At 35.5% G+C, this 17,552-nt stretch overlaps 1 protein-coding gene across 1 annotated transcript in view; it reads left to right on the plus strand.

Annotated features, from left to right (window-relative positions):
• LOC111150500 (cilia and flagella associated protein 47) overlaps window positions 1-17,552 on the plus strand; it is a 526,123-nt gene that overhangs the window by 55,920 nt on the left and 452,651 nt on the right. The window contains exons 14-19 of the mRNA XM_022507981.1: window positions 3,366-3,582; window positions 3,889-4,130; window positions 9,866-9,996; window positions 12,757-12,879; window positions 14,286-14,417; window positions 17,090-17,167. Coding sequence (XP_022363689.1) covers window positions 3,366-3,582; window positions 3,889-4,130; window positions 9,866-9,996; window positions 12,757-12,879; window positions 14,286-14,417; window positions 17,090-17,167 — 923 coding nt within the window. The remainder of the gene's footprint in view (window positions 1-3,365; window positions 3,583-3,888; window positions 4,131-9,865; window positions 9,997-12,756; window positions 12,880-14,285; window positions 14,418-17,089; window positions 17,168-17,552) is intronic.

The raw sequence follows: 17,552 nt of genomic DNA on the forward strand, positions 1-17,552 counted from the left end.
TTAGACAGACAGATCACAAGTAGGCAGAGAGGCAGGCAGAGAGAGAGAGAGGAGGAGGAGGCAGGCTCCCTGCTGAGCAGAGAGCCCTATGTGAGGCTTGATCCCAGGACTCTGGGATCATGACCTGAGCCGAAGGCAGAGGCTTTAACCACTGAGCCACCCAGGCGCCCCTTCTTCCTTACTTTTAAGTCACAACACAAAATACATGTTTATTGCAGGTGGTGGTGCATATAAGTGGACCCATGTAGTTCAAACCCTTATTGTTCAAGGGTCAACTGTATTATCTAATTTTACTTGAAACATTCTCTTTGGCTCACAAGTTATTTAGAAGTGTGTTATTTAAGGGCGCCTGGGTGGCTCAGTGGGTTAAGCCTCTGCCTTTGGTTCAGGTCATGATCCCAGGGTCCTGGGATCGAGCCCAGCATCAAGCTCTCTGCTCAGCAGGGAGCCTGCTTCTCCCACCCCCACCCCCCCCGCCCCGCTATGTCTGTTGCTCTGCGTACTTGTGATCTCTCTGTCAAATAAATAAATAAAATATTAAAAAAAAAAAGAAGTGTGTTATTTAATTCCAAGATTTTTTCCGCTATGGTTTTCTAGTTTGATTTCATTTGGTCAAAGTACACACATGTATGTATTTAATTATAGATTTTTTGAAGATTTGTTAAGTGTGACCCTGGATGTGGTCCCTTTTGTTGAAGGTTCATGTGACTTGAAAAGAAGTATTCTGCTATTGTTGGATGGAGTATTCTTTAAAAGTCAGTTATATACCAGTTAGCTAATGGTATTCATTTCTACTAAATCCTTACTGCTTTTTTGTCTAGACAGTCTGTCAGTTATTGACAAAGGTGATTGACATCCCAAACTGTAATTGTAGATTTTATTATTTCTCCTTTTAATTCTGTCAATTTTGTTTCACTTATTTTGAAGCTCCCTTGCTTGGTGCATACACATTTAAGACTGTTAAGCTTTCTTGGTCCTCTTTGTCCCTGGTAATTTTCTTTGCTCTGAAGTGTAGTTTGTCTGATACTGATCTAGCTATCAAAGCTTTCTTTTGTTTAGTCTTTGCATTGTTTATCTTTTTACTTGTTTCTACTTTTGACTTAACTATGTCACTGTACTTGAAGTAAGTTTCCTGTGGGCAACATATAGTACTTTTTCATGCATTCTCACAATCTGTGTTTTTTAATTGGTGCATTTGTGTCATTTACATTTGATATAAATGTTGTTTGATATAAATTTGATATAAATGTTGTTATATCAAGACTTTGAAATGTTATTCAAGATTCTTTGTTTTTACTTTCAAAAGTTTATCTTTAGTTCTCAGTTTTCAAAGGTCTGGTCATGGTTTTGTTTGTTTGTTTGTTCTGTTTAGGTTGCACTGAGCTTCTAGTGTGTGAAAGTTTACTTTTTTTCTACATTTGGGCATTTTTCAGCTATTATTTTTTCCCAGATATTTTCCCAGTCCCCTCCACCCTTTACTTTCTCACTCTGAGGCTCCTTTTACATGATTTTTAAACCTTCTGCTTTTGTTATGCAGGTCTCCAAGACTCTTAATTTTTTTTCAATCTGTTTTCTTTCTGTTTGTCAGGTTGGATAAATTCTGTTGATATTTCTTTTGGTTCACTGACTTTTCCTTCTGTCCTCTCATTCTGTTAATGAGCATATCTAAGAGGTTTCTATTTTACTTACTGTATTTTTTAATCTTAGAGTTTCTATTTAGTTCTTCTTTGGGTATTTGCTTTCTTTGCTGAAAATCTTTTTCTTCTTATTTCAAGAGTAATCCTAATTGCTTATTTGGTCATTTTTATAATATACAAAGGAGAAATAAACATGTAGAAAGATACATAATGTTGTTAGTCGTTAGGGAAACAGAATAAAACCACAACGAGATACTACTGTAAATCTATTAAAATGGCTAAAGTTAAAAACAAAACAAAACAAAAAAACTCAAACCAAAAAACTCACCATTTGAGTTGTTGCCAAAGATGTGAGGGATCTGGGACTCTTATACATTGCCAGCAGAGTGGAAAATTACACAACCACTTGAAAAGAGTTAGGCAGTTTCTTACACATCTGTACCTGCATTTGCCATATGATCCATGCATTCCACTCCTAGATATTTGTCCGAAAGAAATCATGTGTTCAAACAAATACTTGTGTACAAATATTTTAGCAGCTTTAATTGTATTAGCCACTACCTACAAGCAGTCCAAGTGTCATTCAACAAGTGAAGGAACAGTCATTTGTAATGGACTACCTCTTTGTAATATAAAAGAATGGATGACTGACACCTGAAACAACTTGAATGAATCTCCAGGGAATTTGTAGAGCGAAAGAAACCAGAGAAAACTGCACATGTTACATTATTCCACTCTTAAAATTTTAACTCTAAAACATGTGACCCGGTCTACCGTGACATAATGTACATGAGTGGGGGTCTGGGAAGGGGGAGTACTGAGAATTAAGGGAAGGAGAGAATATAAAGGGGCACAAGAGAACTTTGAAGTGGTGGGTGTTCACTCTCTTCCTTGTGGTGATGGTTTCATAGGTGTATACATGTCAACACTTAAATTCTACAGTTTGGGGTGCCTGGGTGACTCACTTGTTAAGCATCTGCCTTAGGCTCTGGTCATGATTCCAGGGTCCTGGGATCGAGCCCCACATCGGGCTCCCTGCTCTGTAGGAAGCCTGCTTTCTCCCACTCCCACTCCCCCTGCTTTTGTTTCCTCTCTTGCTAGTCTCTCTCTGTCAAATAAATAAATAAAATCCTTAAAAAAAAAAAAGAAAAGAAATTCTACACTTTAAACACATGCAGCTTATTATATGTCAGTTACTATTAAATCAAGTTGTTAAGAGACATAGAAAACATAATTATTAAAATTGCATGATATAAAAACTTCTGTCATTTAAAAGGGAAAACTTTAAACTCCCCTCATGCTCTCTCTCTCTCTCTAAAGTAAATAAATAAATCTTAAAAAAAAAAGGGAAAATTAAGTATTGAGCAATGGGAAAATTACCAGTTTCTATAAATTCTGGATAAATGAACATAAATGTATTGATGGAAGTGGAGAAGGTGTTGGGGTATGCAGATTCGTATATTAAAATGAGTTATGAGTTCTAATAATTTTTCAATACAATTTTCCATATAATTAGGATATATTTATGTTGAATTTTAGCCAGTAATCTCCAAATGCCAAATTATGGGCATTTAGGTAACAATCTTGGTTAGTAACTTATGATATTATAAGAAATATTTTTCTAAGTTCTGTTTTTTATAAAGTAATTGGTGAAAATATAGTATGGAAATTTAAAATTACTGAATACATTTACCAAAACTAAACTTAATCATTTTTCATTTTTTTCAGGGCCCTCTGTCCTTAACTTTGGTGATATTTGTGTGAACTCCACAAATACTCGTCTACTGCATGTTATTAATATGCTACCTATGCATATTTTGATCCACTTAGATATTAATTTGGAAGAACTTCAGAAAACGAACCAATTTTCATATGTGATTCCGCCTACAGCTAGTACTTATATATCAATGGTATTTGAATCTCCCACCATTGGAAAATTTTGGAAGTAGGATTTATTTTTGAATTTCTGTATGCTAGAATCAAAATGCCCTTTTGTAGAATATGTATTTTTTTGACTCAGTAATTGTTGAATATGTCATATTTTGTCTGCAAACACAGAAACTATATGTGCATCAATTTGTAGATTTGTAGATTGATATTTCAGTGGTAGTCATAAATATTTTGATGTATTTCTTACTAAAGATTAATTGTGGGCGTTAGTCAACAATATATGAATTTTTATATGTAACTGAATTCTGTAACTACAAATAGCTATTGTCAATTAAGTTTGATTACTTTTGCTGTGTTACAGGTCTTTCACCTTTACAGTGAACAATATACCTGGTGGCCATATCCTCGTGATGGCAGTTGTCATGCCAGTAAAGCTTGAGCTATCTTCTAATGAGCTAGTATTGAGACCACAAGGCTTCTCCATGAAAACATGTTTTATGGGGACAGTGGGGTTGTATAATCATCAGAATTATTTTGCCAAATTTGAATGGCAGCCAGTAATTACAAAAAGAGGAATGGCATTTTCCATTCGTCCAGCTAAAGGTAACAGTTTATCCTATTTGTTTGATTTAGATACTCATTTATTCATGTGCTCAGGCAGTACTCATTTATTGAGTATGAACCGTATAATGGTACTAAAAATAGAAGCAAATCAGACATGGTCATTGGGGCATATATATTTACATACCTAAATATGTAAATTTGATTTGAAAATTTGGATCCTGTATCATGGCTTTCCAAAGAAATAGAAGCAATAGGAAATATATAGAGAGAGAGAGGGAAAGAGGAAGGGAGGAGATTAATTTTAAGGAATTGGCTCAGACAGTTGTGTGGGCACTCCAGTAGGCTGTCATGCTGGAGACCCAGGAAGGGATTGATGTTGCAGTCTTGAATCCAAAGGGACTTCAGTTTTTTCTCTTCAGGCCTTCAGTTTATTGGATGAGATCCTTTTACATTATAGGAGGTAATCTTTACTTAAAATCTACTGATTACAATGTTCATCCCATCTGAAAAATACCTTTACAGCAATATCTAGATGGACCAAAGAAGTGGGTACCATAGCTTGGCCAAGTATAGCCAAGTTGACAAAATAAATCTTCACAGATATTGATGAACAACACAGTATTGTCTTGATTAGTTTTAGTTTGATAACGGTGACAGGATATGATTCAGAATAACTTATATTTTGTTGGATTGTGAATCATTTTAGAAGCATTCACAAATTCTTTATAATCAATATTTAATATAGGTAATAAAATCCAGTTAGTAAAATTAAAAACTTAACACTGTCATTTAAGGGGCACCTGGGTGGCTCAGTCATTAAGCGGCTGCCTTTGACTGAGGTCATGATCCTGGGGTCCTGGGATCAAGCCCAGAATTGGGCTGCGTGCTTAGCAGGAAGCCTGCTTCTCCCTCTCCCACTCCCCCTGCTTTTGTTCCCTCTCTCACTGTGTCTCTCTCTGTCAAGTAAATAAAATCTAAAAAAAAAAAAAAAACAAAAAAACCCCACCCCTGTCATTTAAATAAGTAATTTTTTAACTAATAGAAAATGATCTCTGATTTACTGTTTTTGGTGGTTCCATATATTTGTTAAGTGTCCTGTTAGCCTTGTTTCAGCTGTTCCCAGAATCTGTAATTCCACATTATGTGCCTGCCATAAATCTGAGTCCTGGAAACTGCTAAAATGTTACCTAGTAGCCTGTCAAATTCTGCAGACATCATTGTGATGTGCTCTGAGGACCTCATGAGGACAGAAGCTATCGTTTAAAGAAATAAGGTGGCAAGTTAGAAGTTGAATGATGAAGGGGCATCTGGGTGGCGCAGTGGGTTAGGTGTCCCACTCTTGATTTGGGCTTGGGTCGTGATCTCAGGGTCATGAGATTGAGCCCCATGTCAGAGCGTGGAGCCTGCTTGAGATGGTCTCCCTCTCCCTTTGTCCCTACTCCTCCACACCCCTGTCCCCCAAGCCCACTTGCATGAATTCTCTCTCAAAAAAAAAAAAAGTTGAATGATCTATATAGTATCTTCATTTTATGTATATATACGTTATGCCTTTTCAGCTAGCTGGAAGGATCTATATTTTTGTATTGGCAGTGACTCATGTAGTGTTTTATAATCAGCTGAAGTCTTTTTCTGCTTGAAAGGGAAGTAAAACTTTTGGGTTAGATAAAACTGATTTCAAAGCTAGTCTTAGCTTCTTTGAGTTTTGTGATCTTGAGAAAAGTACTCTAAAAGCACTAGTTTCCTTATTTGTAAAATGGAGAGACTAATATATCTCATAAAGATTAAATGTATGGAAAACTCCTTCCGTAAAGACTGGCAAAGAGTGGTTGTCAAAGAATTAGATAGTTACGTGGTTATGAAAATTTTCTAATTCTGTTTGGACTTCTTTTTTCCCTGAAAATGTCCTCAGAGTAGTGATAGCCTCATGTGCATCTAGCCAGCCATCCCCACTATCAATTACTTGTTCCCTGCTTCTAACCTTTCTTTTTCTTTCCCTCCTTCCTTCCCTATGCTCTTCCCTTCTTCCTTCCACTCTTTCCCTCTTTATTTCTAATTTAGGAATATTCATCATTTGGGGTCTAAATAGACTATATTTCCAATCACAGACAAGTACTGGTTTATAGAAATCTTGCCATAGGTATATATTCTTTTGAGTATCAGTCATTTCCAAATCATGATTTTTATGTAAGTTCACTGGTGTTTGTAACAGGGAGTGTTACAAATGAGCTTCAGCATTAATTTAAATTCATTTAATTTTAGTGTGGATATATTCATGGATCTATACAGTGGTAAAGTAGTACTGTACCTTCATTGGGTTGGAAATCATTGATACAGCCATACTTAATCTTTTTATTAATGTGTATTGATTTAACAAATCCCAGATTATAATTTATTAAGCATTCAAGCTATACTTCCATCAGTTTCTGGCAGATTCATTTGACCAGGCTCTTTTTTTATGATTAACACTGGTAAGCCTGAGTCCTGCCTTGGTACTAGAGAAAAACTGAGTGAATAATCAGACGAGAGAGAGAATACTTCTGCACATTTCAGAGATACTGGATAAACCTTCTCTAGTTGAAAACAGGCATCACGTTGTGGTAGTTACATTATCTACATTCGTTACGGGTTTGGTTAAGCACATGATAAGGCACAGAGCATGTCTGGAAAGCTCAGTGCTTGGCACTTTTCCTTGTATTTCTCCATCCTAACCAGGGCGGAATGGGTGGGGCTTTCCCCTGGTGCCTGCTGTGGAAATGTAGTGATGATGCTTGATTTGACAAAAGAGAAGTGGATTTATAATTATGAACTTGAATGCTGGTTATGCTTCTCCTAATTGTTAGAATTCTTATTTTTACAGGGGTGATTTTAGTGTTTCAATTTTTTTGGTGGCTTATGACATCTGCTATATTTTTCAATCAAAGCACAAAACACAAAGACATTTAATTCCAAATACAACGTTTTTGAGCAATACCATTAGGCTTTAAGTACTTTTGAATTTTTTTTAGGACACAAATAATAAAGTACTCAAATCTATTTCATGTAGCGTTGAAGAAAGTGTGCATAATTTATATTATATACATGGGTTTTTCTTATGTCATTTTCCTTTTGTTCAGAATATTCAGTAATTATTACTCAATTTTGTTTTGTCTCTTTGTTAAAACAGAAAATAACTTTTCCTTACGTTACTTTTCTTATATCCTTTTTGCTGTATTGGCTTTACATTCTGAATAATACGTTTAATGCTGTCATTGTCTATATTTTTGTAAACTAAAGTGAGTAGTTCTAAATTAAATTTTGTGCTGTGATTGTGCTTTCTCCCTGAGGTGTGGTGTATTTTGGATTTGGATTTGGGTCATGGATATTGTAGAGGGTGAGTCTAAGAGTGGGTTGGTATGGCGTGCCTGGGTGGCTCAGTTGGTTAAGCGTCTGCCTTCAGCTCAAGTCATGATCCCAGGATTCCGGGATGTAGTGCCGGGATCTAGTGCTGCATCAGGCTTCCTGCTCTGTGGGGAGCCTGCTTCTCCTCCTCCCTCTCCCTCTCTCTTTGTCCCTCAGGAATAAATAAGTAAAATCTTAAAAAAAAAAAAAAAGAGTGCATTGATGTTTCTAAGATAGAATTGGGCTTCTTATTTGACTTTTTTGTTAGGTACTATTCACGTTTGTGCTTTTTGTGGTTTTTTTTCTGTGTTGTCTTTCATCTGACTGAACTGTTGAGTCCGCTCAGTCCTCACACTTGGCTTCTAGCAGTTCGCTCTCACTGTATTTTGATGAAAGACCCTTGACCATGTATAGAACCTGCCCTGCCAATCCCAGCCTTGCTCAGTGTGGCTATCTGGTTTATTTCCCCTGTTTCCTGATAATATAATATTCCTGGAGAAAAATAAATATAGCCGTGCTGATGGAAGGGAAGATACTTACCTCGCTGACCCTTCTGCATGGATCTATAATCCTGTGCTCCTCTCAACTCTTAGCATGCTTGGGTGTCTTTATAGATCGTATTAGATCTGCTTTGTCAAAGTTACTTCCAATCAAACTTTTTGATACACCATTCTCTTCCAGCATGGTCACTCAACTTTTATACTCCCCCAGGCTTTGTCCTCCAGCAGAGTTTCTGCTCATTTTTCACAGTTCAGATGCCGTCTTATATAATGAAGTTTCCTCCCCTTCCTTGGGCTAATTTAGGTTCCCCCCCACCCCCACCTACTCTCACTGTGTATTTGGTATGTCATCTATAGTTATTTGTTCATATCTGTATGCTATTGTAATAGATATTGCTAAGTCTATATCTGATATCCATTCCCCTAAGAGGACCCTTTTTTTGGGGGGGGGGGTGGTAATGTTCATATCTAGAAATCTCTTTTCCCCAGCTTTTCTTGACAATGAGATAGGGACAACGGTTTCTTTTAGCTCTATCTTCCTTCTTGGTGCCAGGCACTGTTTGAAATACTTCTTCATATATGAGCTTCTTTAATCCCTACAGTTCTCTGAGTTGCATACAGCTGTTATCCCCATTTATGTCTGAGGAGGCTCTGTGACATATGTTAAATAAATTTTCCAAGGTCTCAGCTAGAAAATGGCAGAGCTGAAATTGGAACCATGGATTTTGACCTAGAATTTGTGTTTGTTTGTTTGTTTGTTTATTTAAAAAAAGATTTTATTTATTTATCTGACACACAGAGAGATCACAAGTAGGCAGAGAGGCAGGCAGAGAGAGAGGGGGAAGCAGGCTCCCCACTGAGCAGCAAGCTTGATGCAGGGCTCGGTTCCAGGACCCTGAGATCATGACCTGAGCCGAAGGCAGAGGCTTAACCCACTGAGCCACCCAGGTGCCCTGAATTTGTGCTTTTATAACCACTATACTATGATACCTTCCTACACGGATGAAAGCCAACATAGTATGGAATGGTAGTAGGAAGCTAGAAGGATCATTGCTCCTTGAAGGCATCGTCATCCTGCTAAGGCAGTCCTGGAATACCAATCTGTGGCCTTCTGATGGCATAAGATGAATAAAACTTCTAAGTCATTCTTTCCATTATTATTTTCTTACTCCAAAGAAAATGATAAATTTAAACAGATGAAGCAGCTCACACCAAATATGCCTGATACTTCCTGGGTTCTCAATACATTTGAATTATAAAAATGTGTTAATTACTAATAGTTACATCAGAGGATATCAGAGGTGATATCTCTAAGGATGTGAACATTTTAAAAAAGCCTCTGATAATTGTAATTCCTTCCTCTGAAAACTGAATGAGTGATGTTAACAACTATGTCAGAGTGTTGGGAAACATATGAGGGGGACATTTTGCTAAATATTGGCATACTTTTTTTTTAAAGATTTTATTTATTTATTTGACAGAGAGAGATCACAAGTAGGCAGAGAGGCAGGCAGAGAGAGAGGAAGGGAAGCAGGCTCCCTGCTGAGCAGAGAGCCTGATACGGGGCTCGATCCCAGGACCCTGGGATCATGACCTGAGCCGAAGGCAGAGGCTTTAACCCACTGAGCCACCCAGGTGCCCCAATATTGGCATACTTTTCATCAAATATTTTGTTCTGCCTAATAAAATTGGAAAATAAGGTATGTGTTTTAGATTTTAATCAAACTTTGTAGGTCTGTACTCATTTGATAATCTGTAGCATTTCTGTATATTTTGAGTTTAATATAAATAATTTGTTATAATGTCATTATATTCTTATGCTGCTTCTTATTTTGGACATTAAAATGTATATAATTAAAATGTGGTCAATATCTGTTCTTTCTAAATTCTCTGTAGGCACGGTTGAACCATACTCTTCATTGGAATGTGAAGTAACATGGCTGCCAGGTTTCAGTTCTCCAGAAAGGGGAGAATTTGTTCTTCACGTCAGTGAAGGAAACACACTGACACTAAAATGTGTTGCACATGTAATGATGTCCTTTAGATATGATTTTTATTTTGAGGGTTCTAAATTGGTTGGGTGTATATATATGTGTGTATAGTTGAGTATATGTACTATGTTAGTAAAACTGATTCTGCTTGCAGTATTTAATTAACTGAGTTACCATTTTCTTGGTGCCACTTCTCTATCATAAATGAAGACTTTGCTAAAAAAAAAAAAGTGTTATGTTACCTAAAATTAACTCACAAATCCAATATTTTTGTGCCAGCAATACTAGATTTTCATTAGAGCCTCTATAAACATACACTACCATGGGGTCACTTGAAATGAAATTATTTTATTAACAGAAACCAAGGAAAAATAGAGAAAATTATATTTTTGTCCTATTGTATTGTTAGAATTCTAGTGGTAATTAATAATTCAATATGAAATGGTCCACATAATTTACATAGCAAGGAGATACGGAAAATTCCAATTTTATAGAATATACTTCTTATAATAAAAATGAGTAAAGTTAAGGCTGCAGTATGTAATTTTAATTTTGTTTTTGTGGTAGAGCCCAGAAGGCCTTAACTTCATACTTTGTAATCACCAAGAATCCACTTTACTTGTGTATGAAATTTTCCTCCCAATATTCTCAGTAATTTAATTCAAGCCAGTGCTGTTTTGCTGAATCTCATCTGTGTCTCCAGACCATGATCATGCTTTTAAATATTTCAGCTATGAAGGAGCTCATAGCCTTAAGAGATAAGAGATTCATCCACTTTAATGATGGCAAATGGCAGTCTGAAGTCAGTAGGTTCATTCCTCTGCTCCAGACTTGAAATAAGCTGGACCCTACTGCTTTTCCTATGTTTAAATTACTTGCTCTTCTTTTTAAAAATTTCTACTGAAGTATAGGATACATACGGAAAAGGATACATATTATGACTTCTGTATCATTCAGTCTTTTGATTTTAGTCTTTAGACTAGAATCTATAGACTGATAGCATCTTTGTAATGCACCCCCAGATCAACTAGATCAAGAAGCAGACTATGACTAGCATCACAAAAGAACCACTCTCCCCATCCCCACTTCCAGTCCCTCTGTTTCCCTCCCAGAGTTATCAGTATCCTTACTTCTAATAGCATAGATTGATGTTGGTTTTACACTTTATATAAATGTCATCAAAGCGTATGTTCTCTTTTATGTCTTGCTTGTTCTGTTCATCATACTTTTTGTGGACTTCGTCTATTCTGGTACATGTGGTAACAGAGTATTCATTCTCATTCCGGAATAGTATTCCATTGTGTGTCTCTGCCATCATTTTTCCATTACACAGCTGATGAGGATTTGGATTGTTTCAGATTCTTAGCTACCATAATAATGCTTCTCTTAACATTCTTACAGCTGTATTTTGGTGAACGTGTGCACACAGTTCTTTAGCTGTTACTTACGTAACTGTGTTTGAGGAAGTTAGTAATATAAATCTGCCTACATACTCACCCCATGTGTATTCTTTTCTAACAGGTAGAAGATGAGCAATTTAGTAACTTAGACTTTGCGTTAATAATAGATATCATTTATTAATTACTGTATATCAGGTGGGATGCTAAATGCTATTCATGCATTATCTAATTTAATCTTATAACAGCTCTGTAAGGCTGTACTAATAACTCAGTTGATGGGTGAGGAAATGGAGGATTAGAGTGAATGATTAACTAATAGAAGTTCATACATGCAGTGAATGCCCTGGGTTGAATTTATATCTAGATCTATTTGCCTCCAGCGTCTTTGTGGTTACTCACTGATCAAATTTACTTTCTGCTTTCCCTATACTTGGATTGTTAAGAATTAAAGTCCAAGATATCAGAATAATGAATTGGATTATTTTATGGTAAATTTTTGAGGTCCTCTGAAGTTAAATGAACTGTGAAGTGTTTCTCTTACGAAAGTAAAGCTGGAGGAACGTGAAGTGATTAAATACAATGTTCATTTAATGTTTGTCCTTAATTTATGAAGGACTTACTTGACCATTTTGTCATCTGTTAGCTTTGTTTAGAAATTTATTGTTCTGATTACCCAAGTCATGTTCTTCAAATAATTATAAGAATGTATTAAAACCTCCCAAGACAATAAATAATTTATCATAGATAAAGACAACAGGGTCTGGTGTAAAGAGCACTGTATAAGGAATTGGAAAACTTGGGTTCTAGTTCCCCTTGGCTGTTGTTTGCCTTCCTGTGAAATGGGAGAGGTGGATAATGTCAGCAGTTTCAAAAAACTGTTCCATGATACAGTAGTTATGTGAAGTGATTTGTGTGTAGGTAAGGAGGAGGAGTCCTGCACCTAAGTAACTGAATCACAGTGAACCACCTCCCCATTCCGAGGAAAGCAAAGTGTGTGTTATCAACACATTAAGTGTTAGAAGGCTAATAGTAAAACCAAGCCTAGATAATCTCATTTGACACAATATTTCCCATGCTGGGGGACTCTTTCCTTTTGCATAACACACAGTAACACCCTGTATGTAGTTGGATAGATGATCTCTAAGATCTCGTACATGATTCTCAGTCCTGGATTTACTTCCTCCATAGAGTTGTCTTATTCCCTTTGCCTTCCTCAGTTTAGGAGTACAGTTTAGTTTTCCATTCTCTTTTCCTTTAAGTACGTCATAACATCTGATAACCCTTCATGTTTTAGAAATTTCCATGAGGCTGCTAAAATTTGAGTCATTTAGAAGGGGGTTAAAAATAGTTTACTATTATTTCTATTGTATCCTCTCTCTTCTCCTTTTATTATTAGCTTGGTCACACTAAGGTCGTATTTTTGGAGCCAAGGATCCTCTTCAGTAATAGCCCTCAAGGTTTAACAACTTGGAGGAAAGCCATTCTTCACAATGTAGGACAAAACCATGCTTATTTCAAGGTAATGTAGAATCTTGGAATCTTATTTGGATCGGATCACATTATATTTTGTATTATTTTTTTTGCCATGAGTACTGTGGTGTTAATACTTTAGTCTTTATAAATTGACTAATGCTAATATTTGGATATTTCATGCAATACTTATCCAAGTACATTTCATCTACTTTGTCCTTTTAATTTCCCACAAAAATCATTTTTTCTTTCTTCTACCCTTAATCTCTCTTCTTACCCCTTTGTGTCTTCCTGTCATTTTGTCTTTTGGAAAAAAAGAAATAATTTGGAAAAAAGAGCACTTTCAAAAACATCCATTGTTGCTATTACAACTCCATATTTGATGACATACTTTTCTTCTTCTCATTTTTACTCTACCATCAGGAGTTAACGGTAGAAACTGGGACCTAGAGCAAGATCCTTGTAAAGATATTCTATTTATAGTTGTTGTGCCTGATTTAAATTACAAGTGGTGATAGAATATTTTGCTGAAAAATATATTAAGATCTCCCAGTAGTGAGAATAGATAGAGGTCAGTGTTTGAGATCTTTTATTCAAGATTTATATCTACATGTCTTCTGCCCAAGCAGACAAATGCAGATACCCTTTCCTTCTGTTGCTTCAAAATTAGCTCTGAAGTCTGTTTGTTCCCTCATCCCCAAAATACCTTAACCAATTTTCCTTTAAATTGTTCTGGCTTAAAGCATGGTAGATAGTTCTAAACTAGCTCCTGAGAAACCACACCACAAATTCTTTGGTAAGTTACTTAGAACTTTTTTAAAGGTCAAAATGATATCTTAGACAGTAGGCCATCAAGGAAATAATAAAGAACAGGGGGTTGCTTTTTTTTTTTTAATAAAATTTTATTTGTTTACTTGACAGAGAGAAAGTAGCAGAGGGAGAGGGAGAAGCAGACTCCTGCTGAGCAGGGAGCCCGATGTGGGACTCAATCCCAGGACCCTGGGACCATGACCTGAGTCCAAGGCAGACACTCAAACTACCGAGCCACACAGGCACCCCCAGGAGGTTACTTCATCATCTGCCTCCCCACTAACTTCGTTTTCAGTGTATACTGTGAGGGAAAAGGCAAACTACCAAAGTAGTACCTAGAATTTTGTCATCTTTTCTAACAGATAATTATCTCATCCTCGTAAGTTTTGCTAAGTCTTGATAACACTCCAGACAGGAAACTTCATCATCCTATTTGAATTGGATGCCAGCACTACAAGTTCCTTTTGCTGGGTTAGGGGTACAAATCCCTGTTGAAGTTTTATTTGTGCGTCTGGTGTTGGAAAACACATTATGAAATCGTCTCATGCCCTGTGCCCAAGGGTCCTCTCTCTGGGTTGTAGTTGAAAGCTTTAGATCAGCAACATTAAAGGATAATGTAGCATTTCTCCAAACTTTCAATTACAGATTTGTGACCAGAGTCTTTTGCCTACTATGAATATTGTTCCATCACAAGGAGTAATTCCTTTCGGGGGGCTAACTGTTCTCAATATCTCCTGTACACCTACTGTAGCAGAAAAATTTGATACAAGAGCAAAGGTATGTTCATGCTTATGTGTATTCATTCCTTATATATATATATATGTCTATGTAGATTTGTTTGGTTGTTTAGGAGATTTATAATAGTAAGTATAATGCTATAAAATGGTATGTGTGTTTATTCTTAGAAAACTTGTTTTAAGAATTTCTTCAAATGGGAATGGGTTTTACTGTTATGAGGCTAATGAATAATTTTTTAAATTTTGGTTACTTTGTTAGTGATTCAGTTATCACTAAAGAAATGCAGTTTTTAGAGATCTATAGAATAAGCAACCTTACCTATATAATTTTGTAGAAATAGCAGAACCTGGAAAGAGGATTTGTAGAAAATATTTTTGGTGCAAGTTGGTAATGGAAATTCCTACCAAGTTGAAATGGATACAGTTCATCGATATGAGGCATTCTTTGCATGAAATTAGAATGATATTTGGCATCTCTGAGTTGTGACAAGTTCTCGCTAGTCACAGAGGAAAGGATGACTTTTTTCATGGCATTAATTAGATATTTGATTTAGTTAGATACCTTTGGAAAAATTAATTAATTTTGGAATGTTAATTCTAAATAGCTTCAATGACTATATGAATTATAGGCAAATTCTGTATGGTGTTAAGATCTATATTTTATAGCATGCATAGAATATTTTACTAGTTTATATTCTGGAAATTATATAATTAAAAAGACATTATTACCTTGATTTAAGGGGCTTTTCTAATTGTTCATTAAACAGAATAAATAAAATGGAAGACTAATCTCATAAATTTTATTACAAACTAGAGGAATGGAATACTCTTGATTTTCAATCTGATGATCAGCTATGTACATTTACTCACAATAAGAAATAAATATGTACACTGTTTCCAAAACAAAATGAATAGTTTTAGATATATCCCCAATTTTATCCTTAATTTCCCACAATTCTTTTTTTCATAACAATTAATTCTTAAATAACATGTAGGTTAATGTGATAAACACCAATTTGCCCCAGATAAACAACCTAATGATTTTATCTTTTATGAAGACATACATATTGAAAGATATTTATAAATTATATATTATGGTACATGGTCTGAGATTTGGGCAGAGGTTTTTTTGTTTTTTTTTGTTTTTTTTTTTTAAGATTTTATTTATTTATTTGACAGAGAGAGATCACAAGTGGGCAGAGAGGCAGGCAGAGAGAGAGGGGGAAGCAGGCTCCCTGCCAAGGAGAAAGCCTGATACAGGGCTCAATCCTAGGACCCTGGGATCATGACGTGAGCCGAAGGCAGAGGCTTTAACCCACTGAGCCACCCAGGCACCCCCGGGCAGAGTTTTTTAATATAATATTCTAGAAAAAATAAAAAATATGGCCAATAAAAATAGTTTCACTAAAAGATTAGTTTCTGCTGTATTTTAGAAGAAAATGCTGTTTTTACGAAGCTTACCTTTTTAACATAACATAATAATTCATTTATTCATCCAACACATATTTACTGGACACAAGTTTTATGTTAGATTCTGTTGTAGATTCAGTGGATGATCAATAATGGGGAGGTAGGTGAAAGCCAGCCATAATGAGTTGAAACTTATATGTGGGATTCATCAAGGGGGAATATGTCGATTTGTCATTTCCTCTGAATCATCACATTATGATTTTTATGACTTTAGTCAAGTATTTTATTTATGTACTATATATTCTTTAATAACAATGTGGAAATCACATAATACTATGAATATAGTGATTTAGTTAAATAAATGACATGTCACTTTCCCCAGTAATTTTGAAAAAATAACAGTTTGGAGTTGTTTTTTTTTTTCCTATGAACAGTGTCACTGACTTTCTATGTAAAGAGTGAAATACACTCCTATCTCTTTCTTAGATATATATTTATATTTAAATCCAATCTTGATGCTCCCTGTTTGTATATAGGTGGGGCTTTCAGTGAATGCTGTTTTTGTGCCTCTGAAATTTTGCTTAGACATGTATATGTTCAGATAATCTACAGTTCTAATTTTGTAGGAATTATACAACTAAATTCTTATTTCACCATCTTAATTTTCTCAGAGGCTGTTGAGTGTTCAGGCTGTCCTTGGTTTATATTTAACCACTGCTGGTTAAAAGACAAAATGCTCTGCCTCTCTGAGCCTCAGTTTTCCTCACTTGGCAATTAGGATATTAATATTGGTAACCTCACAGGCTACTGAGGATTAAAAAGGAGACAATGTAATTAGCACTATACTTGGCCCATTTGCTCAGCAATTTTTTAGCTACTTTCATTATTATTATTATGGTCATTATGGATATTAGTTTATCTCTGTGGGAGGAAGTATGTTTGTACTCAGTTTCTTATCTGTTTTAATTTTGAATAATCCTTGAAATTAGGTAAATACAGAGGGATATGGGGAGTGACAGTAATGTGTAGTTAAATGGGTAGAACTCTGCAGTCAAATTCATAAGCTATGAACTGGTTCCATTTGTGGTGGAGGTTTTTAAGAGTTGAACACTTATTCCTTTTAGGAATATTAATTCTCCATAACAAGAAATGGGATGACAACTACCAGAATAAATCTTGTGACATTTATAATATGTTATTATTTAAATTTTAAAATATTGCCAAATGCCAGGTAATACTTTAGTGGTATATGAGTAAATTTTAATGTAGTTTCTACAAGGCTTTATATTTCTCTCAAATAAGGTTGCTATTCGCCGTGCAAATGTCATAGACCTCAGGATTGGTGGATCTGTTGAGATTGCCGATGTGGAAATTAATCCGGTGAGTATATTCATATGTTAACTATTTGTGTAATCAGTGTATGAGTGTGGTGACTTTTGTTACGTGTCCCTGGTCAGCCCATTTATGTTTGAAAATATCTCATTATGTAGTACTTTGACATGTAGAAATTAATATATATATAATATAAATATGTGTTGAAGCAGATTATCAAATGGAGGTTTCAGAATTCACCAATTTAATTCTACCAATACATTAAAGTCATCTGTAGGCTTCATCATGATCCTACTCCTCCTAAGAGGTAACCACTTCACTGAATTTTCTGATTATTCTCCCTTTACTTTTTCTAATCGGCCCATCACATATGTATGAATTCCTTAACCATTCATTATTTAGTTTCATTTGTTCATTTTTGAGCTTCATGACA

The sequence above is a fragment of the Enhydra lutris genome, unplaced genomic scaffold, assembly GCF_002288905.1.
Source record: "Enhydra lutris kenyoni isolate GAN:26980312 unplaced genomic scaffold, ASM228890v2 scaffoldscaffold23, whole genome shotgun sequence".
NCBI lineage: Eukaryota > Metazoa > Chordata > Mammalia > Carnivora > Mustelidae > Enhydra > Enhydra lutris.